At 42.8% G+C, this 21,212-nt stretch overlaps 2 protein-coding genes across 5 annotated transcripts in view; both read left to right on the plus strand.

The window, feature by feature from the left end:
- Positions 1 to 2,069, plus strand: part of nrxn1a (neurexin 1a) — a 53,442-nt gene extending 51,373 nt beyond the window's left edge. For all 3 annotated transcript variants that reach the window (XM_053413721.1, XM_053413722.1, XM_053413720.1), the window contains 2 exons: positions 1,110 to 1,188; positions 1,768 to 2,069. In XM_053413721.1, coding sequence (XP_053269696.1) covers positions 1,110 to 1,188; positions 1,768 to 2,069 — 381 coding nt within the window. The remainder of the gene's footprint in view (positions 1 to 1,109; positions 1,189 to 1,767) is intronic.
- A 6,177-nt stretch (positions 2,070 to 8,246) lies between these two features.
- fshr (follicle stimulating hormone receptor) lies at positions 8,247 to 20,924 on the plus strand. 2 transcript variants are annotated; one of them, XM_053413298.1, is made up of 15 exons: positions 8,247 to 8,718; positions 8,834 to 8,941; positions 11,083 to 11,154; positions 11,770 to 11,844; positions 12,066 to 12,140; positions 12,230 to 12,304; positions 13,112 to 13,186; positions 13,955 to 14,035; positions 15,251 to 15,319; positions 15,426 to 15,500; positions 16,587 to 16,772; positions 17,163 to 17,383; positions 17,701 to 17,882; positions 17,966 to 18,157; positions 18,817 to 20,924. In XM_053413298.1, the coding sequence occupies exons 1-15, from the start codon at positions 8,672 to 8,674 to the stop codon at positions 19,264 to 19,266; spliced, it is 1,983 nt and encodes a 660-aa protein (XP_053269273.1). In that variant the 5' UTR covers positions 8,247 to 8,671; the 3' UTR covers positions 19,267 to 20,924. The 2 variants fall into 2 exon arrangements, with proteins under 2 accessions (XP_053269273.1, XP_053269272.1); XM_053413297.1 differs by having other exon boundaries at positions 8,248 to 8,941.
- The last annotated feature ends 288 nt before the right edge of the window (positions 20,925 to 21,212 follow it).

The raw sequence follows: 21,212 nt of genomic DNA on the forward strand, positions 1-21,212 counted from the left end.
ACACACACACACACACACACACACACAAACATGCTCACACCCTCATATCTCAAATGCCAAAGCATCAAGGCAGGCAATGTTTTAAGAGTTCATGAATATGCGGAGCACATTAGCACGGTGTTAAGGAAAGACCGCAGCACTTTGAAGCCCTCCCCCTCCTTCTATCCCATCTTGTTTTCTCTCTATTTTTCCCCAAATGCCTCCTTCACAAATTCATTTTATCCATCCATCTATCTCTCACTTCTTCCCTCTCTCCCTCCCTCTTCCTCCCCATCTATACAAACTGGCTGGAATGGCAAATCAATGCACCGGTCCCCACAGTGGGTGCACACTCCCTGTTTTTTTTTTTTTTATTCCCTATCATTTTTAACAGCCTGAACTTAGAGTTGCCATGGCAACTAGAGGAGCAGGGATGGAGAGGAATGAGGGGGGGGCTTTTCCATGGAGTGGGAGCGAGACACAGAGACAGGGCGGTTGTTGAGATATTAGTTGGTTGATGTGGGTTAGGGGTTATATATAAGTGGGTTATTGACATGCTGCATGTGAAGAGGTGTTGAATAAAGGAGATTTAAATGAATCCACCGAACACTTTGCTGGAATGTTAAACGAAAACTGATTTTATTCTCCCTTTGAGCTTTACGCTGCACATCCTCCGACACGTACAGCATGAGCACTTGCCAATATCAGATGAAGAGAGAGCAAAGCAAGGACATGAGAAAGATAGAATGGCCAAAGGAGGAACAAGAGGGGGAGGGTCAAGAGAGGAGCAGCAGATAACTACTCTTCCCTTTGTGGTTTTAAACAGAATTCATTTATTTTCTCCCCCACCCCATCATTTCTCCTTCTCTCTACTTGGTACTCTAGTTTTGGTCGTCTGCCATTGCCATGGGCAGTCACAGGCAAACGTGTTTGTGGCAAACTGGGAAGTGAGTGGGCGATGGAATGGTGCTGTGTGCTCACACATGTAGAGAATAAACAGAAGCTGTGTGAAGAAATGGCTGTTTTTCTACTTATTTATTGGAGATTTTTTGTTGATAAATGTTTGTGTCTATATATGTGTGCGTATGTGTTCATAATTCTTTTGGGGGGTGTCCTCTCTCTCTTCACAGTCAGCAGACGACCTTCTGGTGGCGTCGGCCGAGTGTCCCAGCGATGATGAAGACATCGATCCCTGCGACCCCAGTTCAGGTGAGTTTTTTTAATATAAGCGTCCTCTACACCTATCGTCGCTTTTTTTCTTACATTTTTGAAGCTCGCTGGAATGATCGTTTCATTTCCATTTCTATTTTAGCTTCCAGGCATCTGTCCACACGCTCCCAAATCTTTGACTCCTTGCTTTTCTTCGTCTATATTTCCTCTCTTCACCTCTCCTTAACATTCCCTTTGTATTCATCTTCTATTTTTATGTTTCTTTTTTCCTTCTCCTTTTCCTCTGCCTCATTTTGATGCAACTCAAATAATTTGATGCAAATTGTGTTTGTCTTGATATAATGTTAACCCATGCACTAGCCCTCCTCTTCAACACGCTGTAATTTAATCTGTTTTACACATTATGTGATAATATGGAAACAACTCTGGCTCTAAGCTGCTGCCCTCCCTTTCCAGCATGTGGCAGTATGCAAAATACATGTTAAATTATTCATCGTGATGATGCATTGTTTCTTCTTGCTCCAGCTCTCCATCCACCACCTTGACATGTAACCCAAATTAATAATGTATCCCATAAACTATAATGTAACTTCACATGCCTGCGCTCTCCCCTGACAGCCCGCCCTCCCCTGCCTGAGGTGAAGGTGTTCACGGGTCCATCCGAGGTGGTGCGGGAGAGCAGCAGCACCACGGGCATGGTGGTGGGCATCGTGGCGGCCGCCGCCCTCTGCATCCTCATCCTCCTCTACGCCATGTACAAGTACCGCAACCGCGACGAAGGCTCCTACCACGTGGACGAGAGCCGCAACTACATCAGCAACTCGGCCACACAGCCCAACGGCAGCACCAAGGACAAGCCACTGGGCATCGCCAAGATCTCCAAGAACAAGAAGAACAAAGACAAGGAGTACTACGTCTGAGGCAATAGACGTCCAACACACAGACATATACGCATACACCTTTATATATAACGGTATATGTACATAAATAGATATATTCTCCCAAAAAAAAATAATAAACGCACACTGACATAGACATGCTGATGTTAATGTTTACTCTCCAATAATCACAACTGCACACATGTTGGCAAGCACAAACATACATGCATTCAAGCACAAACACTAACACTGAAGCACAACACACACACACGCACACACAGACTGGCCCGAGGGCATGGACCCTTATTGTACAGTATTTACCAATGAGCAGAGCCTCTGCGAGAGTCTCGTTTTATGATCATAAACACCATTCCAAATGATTTAGGAAGCAACTCCCAGTAAAGAATCATTTTCGGGGCCAGCCAGATAAAAAATGACCAATCGCTTTCCTGCCACAGCAGGACCTCTCCAGTTGGACTCAGAGGGGTCTTGGAAGACTTTATGTGAAGCCAATGGCAGACTGAGTATGTTGAGTGAGTACAAGAACAAAGATGATGTAAAAGCACCAAGACAAGCACTAAGTGTCTCTTCCAAGCATCTTGGCCTTCCTCCCTGTTTGCAGACGGGACTCAATGAAGCACTGAGGATGCTGAAGAAACAAGCACACCGATGGTCCAAGTCTTATCCCACGCAACAGGACAGGGAATCAGGGTGTAAGCCACACGGCCAATGAATTACAAGTGAATAGGCAGAGTTAACACAATGGACGTGCCGCGGTTGTTTCGCAAATCTCAAAGGTGGAATCAGCGAAAAACTGAGAGATATTTTCCTGGACAGGATACTTGAGACTTCAGATGCTACCTACAGACACCAGTCGTGCACGACTGCGGTGTCACATACACACACATGCATACGTCACACGTGCACACGCACAAAAATATTAACACTTGCAGACAAGCCTGCATTGCCAGACCCACCAATTCTTCATAACTGATTCTGAAGACTATACAAGAAGACAATGGTGAAAATGACATTATGATAATTGTTATGGCAATGATGACGATGAATATGAAGAACATTTGGTCAGTATAGACTCTTTGGGGGAAGGGAGGGGGGGTCTTATTGCACGTGAATTATCTTACTCCGTGTGATTTATACCGCGTGGAAACTTACGAGGTTACACCGTGACGCACCACCATCATAGACTTACCACCTTGGCTTGAAGTATTTCTGAACACGCACTTCAAAATGTTTTTTCCGTGTGTGTATGGGATCAGCAATGATTTCATCTCTTAATCGATTCTCCGTTCACATCCTCATCGACAAAGTGTGACCATCTCGAGTGTGCTGCATGCCTGAGTCTCTGAGCTGTGCCTGTGGAGTGGTGGCGTGTCCCAGTAAGTCCAGAGGTGGTAGGGGGGAGGAGGAGGAGGAGGAGGGTGGCAGCGTTGCGGGTTGCAATGTAACTCCAACGCAACACCTGGATGTGTGCGTCCTGTTTTCTAGCCTGACATTGTATAGGCCACGCCCACTATACCTGCTCTGACAAACCACCTTTTTATAGCAAAAAACAGCCGAGGAAGAAAAGAAAAAAAAAATCAAAAACAGAACAACGTAAATGTTACCATGTGTTGCTGATAGATAGAAAATCCAGTTCATGAGCCCATTGGCTATATGACAACTTGAGTTGCTTCGATTTCATTGGCTCTTCCTTTCCTCTCTTTCTCTCTACGTCCTTTTGTCTTCATGCTATTGGTCGACTGACTTATCGATAGACACGATCAATACACGACAGACAGATGGGTTTCCGATGGGCTGCACACTATAATTCTCGGTCCCATGAACTCTTGCGGTGTCTGAGCCCTCTGCCGCTCGAGAACTGCAGCTCCACGATATATCAATACAAACAGTGCCATGACATGAGCCAGCCCCTCCGGTTCCTCCGAGCAGCACAGCCAACCGGTCACATGCATGCACGACGGACAGCGGCGAGAAACACCGAAAAGGACAGTGTGTGAGATTTCAAAAATATAAAGTCCAAATGAAACTTAACATATTCCCTTATTCTCTCCATCCTTAACTGGCCTTTTGACCTAATTTCCCTCCCTTCTCTTCTCTCCCCCTCGTTTGGTATGTTTCCCCCCCTCCACCCCTCCACGTCCGTCGCTTTCTGTTCCCTCTATCTCTGTTGTGTTGCCATCTGAAACAAAAGGAGGTGTCTCCAACAGTTGGATCCTACATCTAGGTGTTCATTAACCATGTTTATTTTCTATATGTACAATTTTTCTACAGTATTTACTTTTATTTTTATTGTTACGGTTCTTTGATGAACATAAAGTGGAAATTTATTATGAAAAATAGTTTTGAAGATTAATGAGTAAATAAAATATTACCCAAGTGAGCCTGGAGTGTGCATTTGTGCCTTGGTTTTTGTCGGCCAATTTCTTTTCATGAAAAATGAATTCATGTTATAATAGTCAACCTTAAAAGCCAGAATCTATCTTTGAGAACAATTTATACCACATATACTTTGACTTTCCTGTTTGATCCATGTCCCATCAACTAACAAGGCAGAGGCGGGATTTATGAGCTTTACTGCATTCCGCCACCAGGTGGTGACTAAGACCATTTGGCTTCACTTTATATACAGGTCTGTGTTTTTCATCCATCCAAACAAAAAATAAAATTCCTGAAATAGTCTATGAATTGTCGTCGAACAGGAACATTTTCTGTTTATCTTTGTCTGTTCTTGTTTTGTAAAGTGAATGTCTTTGGGTTTTCGACCGCTGACCGTGTGAAACATAACATTTGAAGATGTCACCTTGAGTTCGGGGGACTTTGTTTTTCTAGACTTGTGGAAGTTTCACAGGCCAAACAATAAAATAACGGGTAGATTAATACATCGTGAAATAACTGTTAAATGTATAGCCCTGCATTGGACAGAGCCGAGCTGTTTGCTCCCCGTCTAACCGGCCATAGCGGTACCCTATATCGAACAGATGAGGAGAGTTGTACTGATCTTCTTATCTAACTCTCAACAAGAAAGTGTATGGTCTAAGCATATTTCCCCTAAATGTCAATATTCCATATCTACATGTTGCAGAGTCCCCTCATCCTCCTCCTATTTCCTTTGACCCCTCACATCTTCAAGCTAAGGAAAAGCAGCACACTCCGTCCCGCTCCATCTATCTGGGACAGCAGACACACATGAATAGCTCGGCGCACACACCGAGCGCGGGCTTTGAAGTGCTCGGTGCAGTGAACGCCATAAGTCTCTGCAGAGTTGCTGTTTGCCGGATGAAAGATCACTGAGACTGCAGAGCTGTGTCCTCAGGTGTGTGCAGCTACAAGGACCTGCTCTTTCAACAAACACCTCCCCTGTCTCGTTATCGTGTCCTCTCGCCATCTCTCTCGCTTACTTTTACTTTTTGTCTTCTGCTGAACAGTCTGTACCCAGCAACAGACCGAGTCCTGGGGCCACCTGCCCTTGACCACAGCTGGTTAGTGCAGAGATAAAGACCCGGCCCTGCTCTATTTGTGGGATGGATAAGAGCAGTGCTCACTGCAGTGGTCAGAGACGGCTGGAATGGTCATTCAACGTCAGAAGTCAAACTGTTGGATGGATGGAGATCGGAGAAATAACGTTGAACCACCATTGGGGTCAAATAGAAAGCTTGTTCTGGTGTTGAGGCCAAATTAAAAGCCTGTTTGAGGCTACACTCCAAGCAGAATAAGTCTCAGCTAGCGAGTGACACTCTTGAATGTGGAGATATTTGGTGTATTTGGCACAACTTGCACCTTATACAAATATTGACTTTGTATTACATGGTGGTTCTTTAACTTCTTCATTTTGACATAAGTTAGATGACGTAAGTGTCGACATCCGACCCAGAGGTGATGCATGGTTAAAGGTTCAGTGTGTAGAATTTAGTGACATCTAGTGGTGAAGTTGTAGCAGCTGCAGCTGAATACCCCTCACCTCACCCTCCCCTTCCAAATATGAAAGAGGCACTATGGTAGCCTTAAGTTGTCATAACAACCCAAAAGGTGTTAAGTTTGTCCAGTCTGGGCTACTGTAGAAAACATGGCGGCCTCCATAGAGAGGACCCGCTCCTGATGTAAATATATACAGGATTTTAAAAGAAAGGGAACCAATAAAGAAAAGTACAACTCATACAATTTAGATGAAACATACTAGTGAAAACATCACTAGGATTATCCTATATAAGATTTCTGCCAATAGATCCTTGTCACCAAAATCTTACACACTGAACCTTTAACTCACGATTCGTTGAATTTTGATAATATGCATTGCATGTCGGACAAAGCATTACAAGTTCTATGCCAAATTTAGGTAAACAGGAAAGCATCACCAAAGGCACAGGTTCTCCATATCAAATGTCAAAGCTCTCCATGGAAAGATACTTCACCAAGTGGTGAAAGTGAGGGAACTTACACCGCAGCAGACATTTGTATCGTAAACAGGCCGATCCAAACATTGTACTGATGGCTGTGGTTCATGAAAGTCTTATAAATGCACAATAACAGCTCGCTGGACCACTATCCTGTTGGTGATGTTAGTTTTGCATGCGTGGAAGTAACTGCTGTAAAGGTGTTGTAACGACTTTATAATTTAGTGCATTTAGCAGACAAACACACAGACACAAACACAAACACACACACACACACACACACACAGATGTCATGGATCCTCCTCTGTCCTTCATCTCCACTCCTTCAAGAGCCTGATTTACTTACTCTCTCACGTGTGGGAGCTGTGGGAGAGTTTGTGTGTGTTTGTATATGTGTGTGTGTGTGCATGTGTGAGTGTGTATGTGTGTGTTTGTCTGCATGTGTGTCTGCTGATACATGACTGCCTGTGTATGAGTGTGTGTGTGTGGGGGGGGGGGGTCATGTCAGGAGCTCAAGGCTGCGTTTTTTCCGCTTTGGAATAAATCACACAGAGCCTCCACATGAAGTTCCCACTGCAAAACACACACACAAACATACACACACACACAGACAAACACACACACTTTTTTTATCAGCACAAGAGACAGCAATGTGTGAAGAGCAGGAGATGAAGAAATGTAAAGATTAAAATGTAACAAAGAAAGATTAGTAAGAAGATTGCTTTTCACTTAGATTTTTTTGTGTGTGTGTGCGTGTGTGTATGTGTGTGTGTGTTTGTGTGTTTGTGTGAGTGAGTGCCTGTGTGTGAGTGACTGATAAGTGTCCTTGGTAGCTGGCTCTCTGCTTGGGTGCGGAGAGTGGAATAGAAATACTAATATTTTGTCCGTCACTATAAAGCTCTGCTCATCTATCAACACAGACATGTGACCTGGAAAGTTTTATGTATCAATCATTTCTAACTTAATCTAAACCCGATTGAATTTATATATATATTATTATATTATAACTTTAAAACTTTCTTGGGCTCCAACCAGTACTTTGTTTTTGGTCTTCACCCCCATAAGTCTTTTTTAAATGTAGTTAATAAATGATTCGCTGGGAAATCACGCAGTAAATTTGATGTATAAATAAATATTTTACACTCAATACTTTAATGTAAAAAAACATACTGAATAATGATCTTTGAATGTAGAAATAAACTTGTTTCCTGCATTTTGTGTTGTGATACTCTGCTTCTATTAACATTTGTACAACAGGTCGGGTTGTTGCTTCCGCCCTCGCTCCTCTAGTCTCTCAGCCGCGAGTGCAATGCATGATGGTATATATTGCTTGGTTAGTGACCATCAGTTGTGCACTACTTTTCCCGATGCATTGTGGGAAACTCACTATTGCGAACTCACTATACAGTGGACTATATAGTGATTAGTGAGGGATTTCTCGCCACAAAAAGTTCCGCCATTGTTCGAACTTCTTCCTCTTGTCTAATGTCTCACTTGAACTATTGGCTACACTGCCCCTCCATGAATTCCAGTGGTACTGCTCCTTTCGTCTGCTTTGTCCATATCCGTTAGCTTTTAGGAAAACGTGAACAAGTATCGACAAATTGAACACAAAGTACAGAAAGAAGGCCCCGTCCATTTCCATACTTGCGCCTATGAGCCTTTAACCATTGAAGGTGTACTACAGTTCAACTGTAGCATCACAACAAAAGCCTTACTCCCATTTTCTGATCAACATTAAATCTAACTTTCCTCATAATGTTGAACTAAATAAGCTAAAACAAAAACTTCCAAGCAGCATTAGCCAACTCTCTTTGTTTTCAGTCAAATCACACAAACTCAGTCTCCACGAAGCCAACCGGACATCTGTATGTGTTTGACTTCACGTTTTCTATTTTCAGGGACTAAGATTGTATTCGCATTCGTGTTTTCATTCAAGAGCGACATAATAAGTGAAAACAGATTTTTGGACAGACTAGAGCGTGTTATTTGTAATATCCGAAACACAAACACACAGACACACACACACACACAGAGAGAGAGACAGCCCAGCAGAGACCTCCTACATCCTCATACACACATAAAGCTTTTCACACGCCCCCACCATTCACCACTGCATGGGAGAAGGCACCTCACACTTCTTCTCTCGTCGACCTGTCAGTGAACCCGCGGTGGACAGACGGACGAACACTCGGAACACGTGTGGAGTGTGGGCTTTGATGGAAGGCCTGCATGTCTGTCAACACCAGGTGGGAGAAGAGAACGGAGAATAAAACAAAGTGAGGAGGAAAAAACAAAAAGCTAAGATACAACTACCCGGACTGGAAAGATGATGATGGTGATGATGGTGATGAGGAGCGTGACAGTGTGGATGATGATTGTGGTGAACCACAGGTCAGCAGCTGAAACCAGCTTGACCATACGTACCGTGCGCCACTGCGAGCGCCTGGGACTCGGGGTCACGGAGATTCCCTCCAACATCTCCGGAAACACCCGATGTCTGTGAGTACACGTTAAAGGATGCACTCGCCCTTTCTGGAGGCAAATGTGAAAATCAAGTTGTGGTTGAGATAAGCTCTTGATTCCTTCCTCCTGTTTGGCCTCTGTACTAAAAAAAGGACTACATGAGCTATTATGGAGCGGTTGGTGCTATTCTTCCTGAGAACAACACCACATTCTTCTATCCTACTCTCTTTTCCCACGTCTATTATTCCCTTGTCTAATTAGCTAAACTGGCCTGAGACATGCTGGGAATGTGATGGCAGCTGTCCCTGTGTCTCTGTTTCTCTTATTGCTTTTCATGCACAGAAACAATAACATCAACGCAAATATCTGTGGCTTTTTCCCCTCTTATTGATTGTTGTATTTTTTTTATGTCGGGGGAATTTCAGGCCACTGCAGCAATTATGTAGCGTTCTTCCATAAAGTTATGAGACAATTGCAGAACGGCTGAAAGTGAAGCAACAGAGGCCTTTAGTTGCTTGTTTGAGCTTATGTATAAAAGACAGTGGGTGCTATGGATCCTACATTTCCCACAATGCAACATAATACCACCTTTTGTTCAAATCGATCCTCGTGACGATGCAAAGTCTTTTGGACTTTCCTCCCTAATCCTTGTGCTCGTCATCTTTTTGCTGAGTTTCACACCGAACCTGCCAATACGGATTTAAGAAACATTTATTTATTCGGGGGATGACTGCAAAGTGTATCAGTGACTCTCAGCGTCACCACAGTGATGAATTCTAAAAAAAGTTTTATCCTGTAGCCTGGAGTCTTCTTCTCTGTGGGCACGTTGCTACTTTGCGTGTGACTGCTTCCAACTGTTGATCAGCAGAATATCGCAGAACTGACACCCGGACTGTCTTTTTAAAATATTGCTCCGCAGCGCTCCTAGAGGTCAAGAAAGTTACAAAGCACAAATCCTGCTACTCCAATGAAGTCTGCACCACCGTCCATAAGCAGCAATTATGACAAAAATGCTAAAAGTTATAACAAGGAGGGTCTCTGTGTTTGTTTGATTATTAGATAGCAGGATAAAACAAAAACTACGTAAGGGAATTTTTTCTCAGAAACTGGGAGGAAGGACCTATTGAATTTAGTTGATCTTGATTAGTGCGAGAGAGAACATCTTTCAACCGTTTTGTTGATTTCTCAGATTCCTGGCTCTTGATATGTTTGGTGGACCGTTGTCTATGACTGTATGCAAGTCAGTGCAGATCCAAATATTCACCCAGATTTAGTGAATAATATAAATGTGGTTTGGGCCTTTGCGATGGTGTGTGCTCTCTTGAGGGCCCTTAAAGTTAAAAGAGTGATGCGACTGGTGTCTGTATGAGAAACATGAAGCCACCACCAGCCTCTAGCTAACTTATTCCCACAAGGAGACAGCTGTGCCTTGGCTCTGAATTTTCTCATATGTTGAACCTTTCAGAGGAATAGAGTTTTATTTCTCCTTTGAGCACCGACATAGTGCAGCTTTAATCTCTAAAGATGTTGACCTGAGGTGGTGCCAGTGATTCAGGGTGTGCGTGACACGGTGACACGGTGACACAGAGCCAATGTGAAACAAGCGAGGGTGACCGCCACTCGGCGTAAACATGGCTCTGTTGTTTCGGCCGTAGAAACATTTCGAAGGAATCTCACGGCCGGGAGGGGGGGGGGGGGGGGGGGGTGAGACAGCTTCTGCACAAACACGCACCTACAGACAAGAACAGAGTGCAGATACACATAATCTCACGCATACAAACACACGTACACACCCACACAAAGAGGAGGACGCACTTTGTGGCGAAGAGTAGCGAGGATTCCCAGAAGACGTGCTGTGAACCTCCAGGAGGCGACCTTTTGTGTTCCCATCTGTTCTGTTCCGCTCCAAGGTCAAGGCTCAGGAACAGGGGGGATATTAGTACGCAGCACTGACTTGTTGTTTTAGATCCGACCTACAGCAACCAGTCGCTAAAGAAAGCTTTGGAGTTTGCGCAGAGATTTTCTGTTCAAGCTTCTCACGTGAATAGAAAGTCACGGTCCTGTTGACCCTCTCCGGAAATCAATGAAAACACAGGTTAGAGAATGTGAAAACGATCTGACCCACTCACCAACACTGGCCTCTGTAATAACGTGGTTACTTTTCTACTCTTCAACAGGGAAGTTAAGCAGACGCAGATCAGAGTGTTTCCCCGCGGCGCCGTCACCAGCCTGCAGCTCCTCAAGAAACTGTAAGTGAGTGTTTGTGTGTGTGTGTGTGTGTGTGTGTGTCGTTCATGTTTATATTTTGATGTGGAACATAATGAACTGAGGAGGTCAAAACAATCGAGATACGTAAAGTCCAAACAGAGGAAACATAAAAAGGTTGGGCTGGGACTATGATAAGGCCTCACCAGCAAATCTCTCTATGTATATTTGATCTTATAAATGTAACCAAACTGAAAAGAAGTTTACGTAATTGAAATATAAATGATAATTTATCTACAAATGTAAATGCAGTAGATGCATACCCAAATATTTTATGTTTTTGATTCAAAATTGGCACATGGGATGCCACTTTTAGTCGCTTTTCTTATTATCTACGTTTTCTAAATTTTTCTGTAATGATTTCTCCAAACTTTTAGTGATAAACTTTTTTTTTAAACTTGCATTGAGTCAAGTCTGCAGAGCCGTCCTGTCTCCATATGTAGAGATTGTTGCACTTCAGCTTTGTGTTGTAGGATCAATGAGATGACAAATGTCTCCCTGTGTTTGGGATTAAAGTTTAAATTAAATTAAGGAACTCTCTCTGTAGCATAGTTTATGTCTTTTTCTTTTCCTCTTCTCTCCCCTTCTCTCCACCTCAGCACCATATTGGAGAACGAAAGGCTGGAGAGCATTGCCGAGTTTGCTTTCGCCAACCTCCCTCGACTCTCTGATGTGTAAGCACACAGTTTTTTTGGGGGGAAAAAAAAAGTACAAAACATTGCACGTGAGGTATTTTATCCAACATCCTCGTCTGTTTAGTCTCTGTTGTGGAACAAGACGAGCTGCGAACTGTGAGAGCGCTGATCACCCAAACAGTGGAGGAGTGTGGGCTGGTCAGGGTGGTGCAGACAGATATTGTTAGATATATACGTCATATTGTTGTGTTTCCCTGCAGCATCATCTCTGAAAACATTGCTCTGGAGAGTATTGGAGCTTATGCTTTTTTCAACCTCCCCGAACTTAGTGAGATGTAAGTATCCCCCCCCCCCCCCCGTCTGTAACTGTAAGTCCTGTCATTTTTTATATCACTGATGAGCTCACGTGTCTGTTTTCTTTCAGAACCATAACAAAGTCCAAACACCTGACGTCCATCCACCCAGACGCATTCAGGGACATCGTGAAACTACAGTATCTGTGAGGACTCACCCGGAACGTGCATTTCACCAACTGATCATGAGACCAAAATGGGTCGAGGGTGACCGGTCTAATTCTGACCAGCTCCCACTCGACCAGACACATGTTTTTTTTAATGAGCTTGGTTCCTTTGGAAGAAACCCCAGGGAAAGTTATGAGTCAAAACTTTTTCAGAGATTTTAATGTATTTGTTTCCAAGATATATTATGTTGAATTGTTTATATCTGTTATGTCGAAGCAGCTGTTTATGAGGGACTTATCATGAACAAAGGTCAACTCTCTCAGTGACATGAGCACAACTATTACTTTGGTGTTTGTCCTGATTTGTAAGAACTTGGCCACATAAATGCAGTGAAGTGAAAAAAATTGATTTCTGAAATGACCTCATTACTGAAGCACAGTATTTTTATTTACTTCTTAAATGTTTATATGACAAAATCTTAAAATAACTTTATTTGAACCTGGTTTTTGAAAATGTGTTAAAAATTAATACATCATCGAGTTTCAATATATCAATTGAAATAAAGCAATTTAGGGCTGGATGAAACGACAAAGAAAAAATAGCATGGTTTTCTCATATATCCGAATGTATAATGATGAACCAACCAAATTGCACAAATATCAGATTCCTGACTCCACTTGAACTTCTCTCGGGAATCATCCAGGAAACTGTTTCACGAGTTGAGTTTTGTTCTTTCTAATCTGAGTTATTACAATGAATGCTACATCCTTTGGTTTTGTCGCAGTCGTTGTGTTGTTCTGAGGTCACGGTGAGAATGTAGTAACATTTTAATCGGCACTTCACAGGACCATCTCCAACACCGGGCTCCTCTTTTTTCCAGACTTCACCAAGATCCACTCGGCCGCCCCCGACTTTCTGTTGTAAGTCTCAACGCAATTTAGAAATGAAGTCAAAGATGCATGCATGCTCACACACACCAACACAAAAAACACACACACACTTAGACACACACACCATGGGTCCCACATATAGCTGACAGTCAAGGCTATTGTTTGCACACAGAAGGAAACATGTAGTTAAAACCTGTCTACACACTAAGTATCAGCCCGGACAGCATACAGATGAGGATTACTTCACCTGCACCACTAGCCTTCTTATGGCCTGCACAAAATGAAAGTGGCCTACTTGTAAAATAGCAAATGTGGCCCAAATATCCCAAAACAAATGTGGGCTCTTTAAGGCGAAGATACGATGCTCTAAGGCCGGATGTAACCCGAAAATGGTGAATGGCGATTATGGCCTAAATAGCACGAAACTAATCCAGGCCACCATTGGCACCTTTGGTTTTGGCTCACTTGTGGCCCAGATCAGGCAAATAAGAACAGACTGCCCAAGTGCCATAATTACACAGGGAACGTGGGCCAGATGACAGTTCAGACCAAATATGGGCCAAAGGAATTTGCTACGTGGGAGAGATTTAAACCGCCTGTTCCTTCTCCCTCCTATTAGAAAAATCCATCTTCCAACTCTCTCCCATGTGACATTTACCAGCTTCTAATAGGAGCTGGTTTTGAGGGAGAGTGGCACAAGTGTTCCTGTTACTTTGCACCTGTATATCTGTATAGTACACTGTATATCTGCTGTTTTGCTCTTTATCGTGTGTTTTCTTTATGTCTTTGCTGCTTAAGCGACCTGCAGGAGAACAAGCACATAGCCAGAGTCCCCTCCAATGCCTTCAGAGGCCTCTGCACCCAAACTATCATGGAGATGTGAGGCATTCGTCTTTACTTCTTTTCCTTTTTAGAGACGCACAGCCCTCACAGAGCTCCGAGGCGGCATCACGGTGATGAATGTCGCCTCTAATGCTCTGTGCCCTCTTTACCGCTCTCTGTCTTCACCACTTCTACCACTGCAGAGATCAACTCTTTATTTCTAACATCCTCTACTTTAAGCTGATGAAAAATCCCAAACGCCTATTGATCCAGGCTCAGTAAATCAACCATCTATATTCTAATCCTGCTCTTTTGTCTTTGATTGATTTTCTATTGTAAACAATACAAAGGCGAGAGAAATATTTGTGAATAAATAAAACCCTAAGGCTGCTGACTCTGCACCAAGGCTGCATTCGGAGAGTCCAAATAATCTCCTCTCCTAACCACTGTTCCTTGACCCAGATGGAATACATCACAGGGTCAAGGAAAGATGTGAAGGAGAAGCCGTAAGGAGTTAGGAAAAGAGGAAAGTTTGCACAAGGACAGCTTTACTTGAGTATTTGCTTTCTGGGTCTTTTCTTACTCTACTACATTCTAAATGGAAATATTCCACTTTTTACTGACAGCTGTAGCTACCGGTTATTTTAAGTAATATGTTCTGTATTTAAATTCAATTTTTGCAAAATGATTCCTTGTGAAACTTTATTAATTTTTGGACATTAAACTACCAAGCAGGATATGAAACAGTTCAAATTTGCAGTTGCAAAATTAAAATGCAGGTTAATGCAAATTCCATCAATCAAAAGTATTTGTATTATTTATTATCTATATTGTATACTGTATGCATATTGTACAACCTTATGTAATCTTCCTATGCAAAACTGCTCTGCCACCATTTTTGTTGATGTAGTATGTTGTTGTCACAACTGTTACCTTTACTAGTGTCAGTGCATTTGACTGTTTATGTGAGTTTAACTTTCATGTAACCTTCCAATGCCCTTCTATGTTTTAAAAGCTTCCGATCTAAATCTCTGTCCAAAAGCAAATAAGTGACACTTTGGATCCAGTACTTTAACGTGTAATGGAATTCTACAGGAAAGGGAGTGACACCAGGAAAAATAAATCTTGCATAACCAATTTCAAACAGCTTTAGTCACAGTGGACAAAAGAAGCACCCACACTAAAATTAGCTTTCATAGTTCAGTTTAACAGTTGGAAATGTTCTGTGTTGGAGCCACATGACTGTAATTTGGCTTCTCTCTCTGATGACAGACGGCTCACCAGAAATGGCATCAAGGAGGTGGCAAGTGACGCCTTCAACGGCACAAAGATGCACGGATTGTGAGTCACAGGCAGAGACACAATTACAAATACAGGATTGATAGAGAGAAAAAATAGACAAATAGTCATCGCACTTGTTTAATTTCTCTCGATCTTCGCGTCTCAGGTCCCTGAGAGGCAACCAGCAGCTTACTCACATCAATCCCAACGCCTTTGCGGGTTCCAGTGAGTTGGTGGTACTGTAAGCATGACATCTAACAGTAACTAACGCCTGCATGATTCACCCTACTTATCATCAACTGGTTAAAGTCAGGATGTAGAAGACGAACAAGAAGCAAAGTGAAGTGTGTGGGTTAGAAACATGCCCGGTTTAAGTCAAAAATAAACTCGGAGCAGGTTCATTTGAATTCCAGAGAGAGACCTGTTTATCCTCCAAACAAAATGACACCTTTTTTTTTGGTCATTGAAGTGTGTTCAGAAAAAAGAATTCATTTCCTGTTTACTGTCAGTGCTGGGATGTGTTTTTTTCACACCCCCATCCCAGCAATCACTTGGCAATCAAACCGTCGCTCTCTCTGTGACTTTTAAGATCGGCATATTTGAGTTTTGTGGTTTTATTCTTAGCAAAACTGGATTTTTGCCGGCATAAATATTCATGCATCACGTCTTAAAGCCTCTGGAGTCTGTGTATTCTTCAGCGGATACATGTTTTATTTGCAGGAACATAACTTTATTTATACATCACGTAGAGACAGGCTGAGAAACCCAAACGAATGTGTTGTTGTGGTAAACATGATTATGTCTATAAAAGTTTCTAGAACTGAATTATTTTTATTTTTATAATCCAAAACATTGATCAGCATTCTAGTCAGCTTTTAACTGAAGGAGGTGAAAAACAGTTACATAACAACACACATTTCAAATATGTGAAGTCCTCAAATATTACATACAATTTAAATATTCACTCCTTATTGTATTATATACGATTGTTAACTCATTCTTATGTATGTGTGTGTGTGTGTGTTTGTGTTTATGTGTGTGTGTGTGTGTGTGTATGTGTGTGTGCCCATCTTATACAGTTACACTCTATATAGTACCCTGCTGTTTATTATAGTATGGTGATTACCATTAGTATAGTCATATTTATATAGTAAACATACCTTCCTATATACCTGTTTATGTATGTCAGTGATAGATAATGGTAATGGACAAACTCAGTATACATCCTCGTCAGGTATCTTGTGCCACCGTGCTTCACTCAAGTGTAACTTATCTTATCTTATCTTGTCTTATCTAATAAACACTCATATTCAGTTTGTTCCTTCAGGGACATCTGTCACACTAACCTCAGCTCCCTGCCGTACTCCATCCTCGGAGGACTCCGGACGCTGATCGCAGAGTCCACCGAACAACTGAAGGAACTTCCTTCTCTGCATCTTTTCACCAAGCTGCACCAGGCCAGACTGACGTACCCTTCACACTGCTGCGCCTTCCAGAACATACACAGGAACAGGTGCACAAACACAGACCACAACACGTGTCCGCAGGTTTCTGAACCTTTTAGGAAACATATTAGAGTGCTTCTCTCTGAGCTGGGAGACAGTGGTTGAGCCTAAAGACTGGAAACAATGGGAAATAGCCCTGCTTGATCCAAAGGAAATAGAATTCTGCCTTTATTTCATATAAAAAACAAAAAATAAACATCACCATTCAGGTTACTTGCAATCAAAAGAATACGATTAAACTAAAATGGCTAACAGAAATAGATTTTATGCATTACATCAATTTGTAGGTAATCAATTTTCATTACTGTTTGCTACTTTGTTTGTTCAAATTCAAGCTCTGTTTGCAGGATTATGCTAAACTACCAAACTGACTTCTTGTTGTTGTGGTTGTGCGATAGATCGAGGTGGAACCCACTGTGCTCACAGCCCAAGGCTCAGGACAACTTTAATTTCTTCAGAGACCACTGCTCGAACTCCACATCCATCACCTGCAGCCCGATGCCCGATGAGTTCAACCCCTGTGAGGACATCATGTCCTACGTCCCTCTGCGGGTCCTCATCTGGATCATTTCTGTCCTGGCACTGCTGGGGAACGGAGTCGTCCTCCTTGTGCTTTTAGGTATTTAACAGGAAAAATATTTCTAATGCAGAATCTATGATATGACAAGAAGAGTTTGCTTGTTATATTTTAGACGGTTGAGATGTAATGTCTTCATCTGCCAGCTCATGTCAGGTGCTAAGGTACGACTTCCAGAGGTGTAAAGTACAAATACATTTCAAATTTAAGGTCGTTTTACTTTTCTCGAGTATTTCCATTTTGAAAAACGTCCTCATATTGCCTTTATTCCCTCTTTGTACCTTAATAATCTGTAAAATACCTGTTTACTTAATTAAGCCATTTTTCTCACCTTTCTGTTTACATCTCTGTGTTTTCAGGCAGCATCTCCAAACTGACAGTTCCTCGTTTCCTAATGTGCCACTTGGCCTTCGCTGACCTCTGCATGGGCGTCTACCTGGCTGTCATAGCGACTGTGGACATGCTCACACGTGGCGAGTATTACAATCACGCCATAGACTGGCAGATGGGCCTGGGCTGCAGGGCCGCAGGTTTCATCACGGTGAGTAAACTCGCCTGCAGTCCTCTGCGTCTTCAACCCTCATCAATGTACAGGTTAGAAAACAGGTCATGTGTGCTCCGCAGGTGTTCGCCAGTGAGTTGTCAGTGTTCACGTTAACAGCGATCACCCTGGAGCGCTGGCACACCATCACAAACGCTCTGCGGCTGGACCGCAAAATCCGCCTGAGACACGCATGCACCGTCATGACAGCAGGTTGGATCTTCTCCTCTCTGGCCGCCTTGCTGCCAACATTCAGGGTCAGCAGCTACAGCAAGGTTGGTGTACAGGCCCGACATTCTCCATTCCATGATTGGTTAGCTGCTTTTGCAATAACTCTTTTCTCAAATGATGAATTAAATGTATGGACCATAAAACACCAGAAAATGTCTCTTACAACTTTGTAGAGCCAAACGTGACATTGTTAAATGTCAAAAAAAATTCGACTGATAGCCTGAAACCAAACAATAACCAAAAGACAGATCAGGAAAAGCAATAGATTCTAACTTATGATAAAAATCTGCAAAAAAAAAACACCAATTGTAATGTTTTCTAAAATTAGGATCATTAAATTACACTTTTTTAGCACAATTACATTTTGAGGTATTGCTTTTAGCACAATTGCACATAGTGTGTTGCTTGCTGCATCTAATACTACATGCCAGTATCCAACTAACTAAAGTTAGTTTTTTGCACATGGTTCTGTTTGACTGTATGAGTGTCTGTGTGTGAATGGGTGAATGACACAACCTTACTGTAAAGCACCAGACTAGATTAGAAATGCACCAAATGAACACAAATGATCCACCATAACACTACATTCATTCATTCAGTTGATGTCTTATAGTTTATTACTGCATCTGACTATGAACCATACACACGTCTTATAACCCTCAGTGAGGCTTTTCCCTGAACACTGTATGTGTCTCTGGTGCAGGTGAGTATCTGCCTGCCCATGGACGTGGAGTCCCCGGAGGCTCAGGTCTACGTCGTGTCCCTCCTCCTCCTCAACATCCTGGCCTTCTTCTGCGTGTGTGCGTGTTACCTGAGCATCTACCTGACCGTCCGCAACCCCTCGTCTATGCCGGCCCACGCCGACACCCGTGTGGCCAAACGCATGGCCGTGCTCATCTTCACTGACTTCCTCTGCATGGCCCCCATCTCCTTTTTCGCCATCTCAGCCGCGCTGAAGCGCCCGCTCATCACAGTCTCCGAGTCCAAGCTCCTGCTGGTCCTCTTTTACCCGATCAACTCCTGCTCCAACCCCTTCCTGTACGCCTTCTTCAACCGCACCTTCAGACGGGATTTCTTTCTCCTGGCGGCTCACTTCGGCCTGTTTAAGACCCGGGCGCAGATTTACCGGACAGAGAGTTTGTCTTGTCAGTAACTGCCGCAAACCTCTCCAGATGTCTCTCCGTGGCCAATGCTGGATGCTGACTGTCTTTCAAAAAGCTAATGCTTTTTAGCTATGATAGAAATACAGATTATAATTCATGAACATCTCATAGTTTAAAAAGGTCCTCTTGTTCTTTCTGTACAATCACATCTGCTAAATCCTGAAAAGGAAATCTCAACTCATCTTTCGTATTATTTGGTGGACATCATGCTATAGTTGTTTAGTCTTTATGTAGTCAAAGTGTGTTGCCAATATCTTTGGCCAGATAATCGGTCATTGACTCTTTGGACATCTGAACCACAACCATCAATGTGTTCAATGGGTATGGGGCCAGTATTGTAGCAATACACACAGAAGCACAGCAGTGCAGTAGTTAACACTGTCGCCTTACAGCAAGAATGTTATAGGCTTGAATCGTGGTTGGGTTGGGGTCTTTCAGTGTGGAGTATGCATGTTCTCCCCGTATTGATGTGGTTTCCCCCCGGGTAGTCCAGCTTCCTCCCACAGTCCAAAGATGTTCAGAATGGGAACTAGGTTGATTGGAGTCTCTAAATTGACCTTAGATGTGAGAATTAATAGTTGTTATGTTTCTATATGTTGGTGATATATGTTGGCCTTGTGATACACTTGCAACCAGTGTAATACTGTAAATGTGTATTGCTGTTTGTATATATGTAGACAAAACTGCAAATTCCTGCAGATCTGTGTGTAGAACTTTGTCTGTGTCCACTCGCATTTGCAGATCTTCCATGGCTGAAACCTAAAATCACGTTTAAAATGACAATTGCAAGCTTGAGTTATAATTTATAGCTAGTCTGTATTCCCAGCTCTTGGGGCAAATCCCATTTTTGTCCATTAATATCTAGAAGCGCATTTATGGATTTGTCTACACGTACAATTCTCAATACGCTTGTAAGTCTCATTACACATTAACAGATTCCTGTATGCACTCACAAATCTCAGCACACATTTGCAGAGGCTTCACAAAGCTGATTATGGACACACACAGTTACACAACTCTCCACACACAAACATAATATTGGCTCCATCGGTGCGTAACCTCTTCTCTGAGCACAATGGCAAACTGGGCACAGACAAAAACAACGGAATACTTTGACCAAAATCTAGGTCAAGTAGCTGTCCTAGATAATTCCTTGTGTTTGTTTTAACTTCGCTCGCGTGCCAGACGGGTGGAGTCTGTTGCATCAGAATAATTTAGATCACAGGTAAAAAGCAGAAAGACATAATCTGACTTTGCTCTCGGGTAGGGTCTTATGTAACCAACGCCGTCCATCTGGTGTCCTGAGATAATGAAACAAGCGAGAGCACTTAACAAAGGTGTTGACGCTCGGGACGTCAGTGTAGGCTCATCAAGAAATGGACGTTCATTTAACATGAGTCATTATAATTGATTGATATTCATTAGGAGGCGCTCCACAGGGGCCTGTGCTGATTAATAATCTCCTCATACATTCCATCTCCTGCAGCCCACACACTTCCCCTCCAACCCTTCACTTTCTCTATACGTTTAAGACAGAGACGTGTCATTGTTGTGATGTCATTTTGTTCATTGTTTGCAAATGACCTCGCCTTTTTATATATGTATATGTGTGTTTTTTGCACATCATTTTATAAAGTTTTCTATTGATCATTCTCTGCATGAGTCGCTTTTGTGCGGTGTTGGTGCATGAAGAGCAGTAACTAACGATAACACGTACACACACACACACACACACACACACACACTCACACACACACATAAACTGAATTGAGCCGTCTTTATCTAAATTCTGTCCTTCGGAGCATCCAAAGCTTTCAAGGACAAAGTGACCCTACCAACCTCTGCTCTGTGTGCCAGGGTGGGTGGGTGGTTGTGGGAGGGGAGACTACGCAGCTGCTCGTTCTGCTTATTACATGAGCAGGGATATGGCAGCTCG

This window comes from Pleuronectes platessa, chromosome 21 (assembly GCF_947347685.1).
Source record: "Pleuronectes platessa chromosome 21, fPlePla1.1, whole genome shotgun sequence".
NCBI lineage: Eukaryota > Metazoa > Chordata > Actinopteri > Pleuronectiformes > Pleuronectidae > Pleuronectes > Pleuronectes platessa.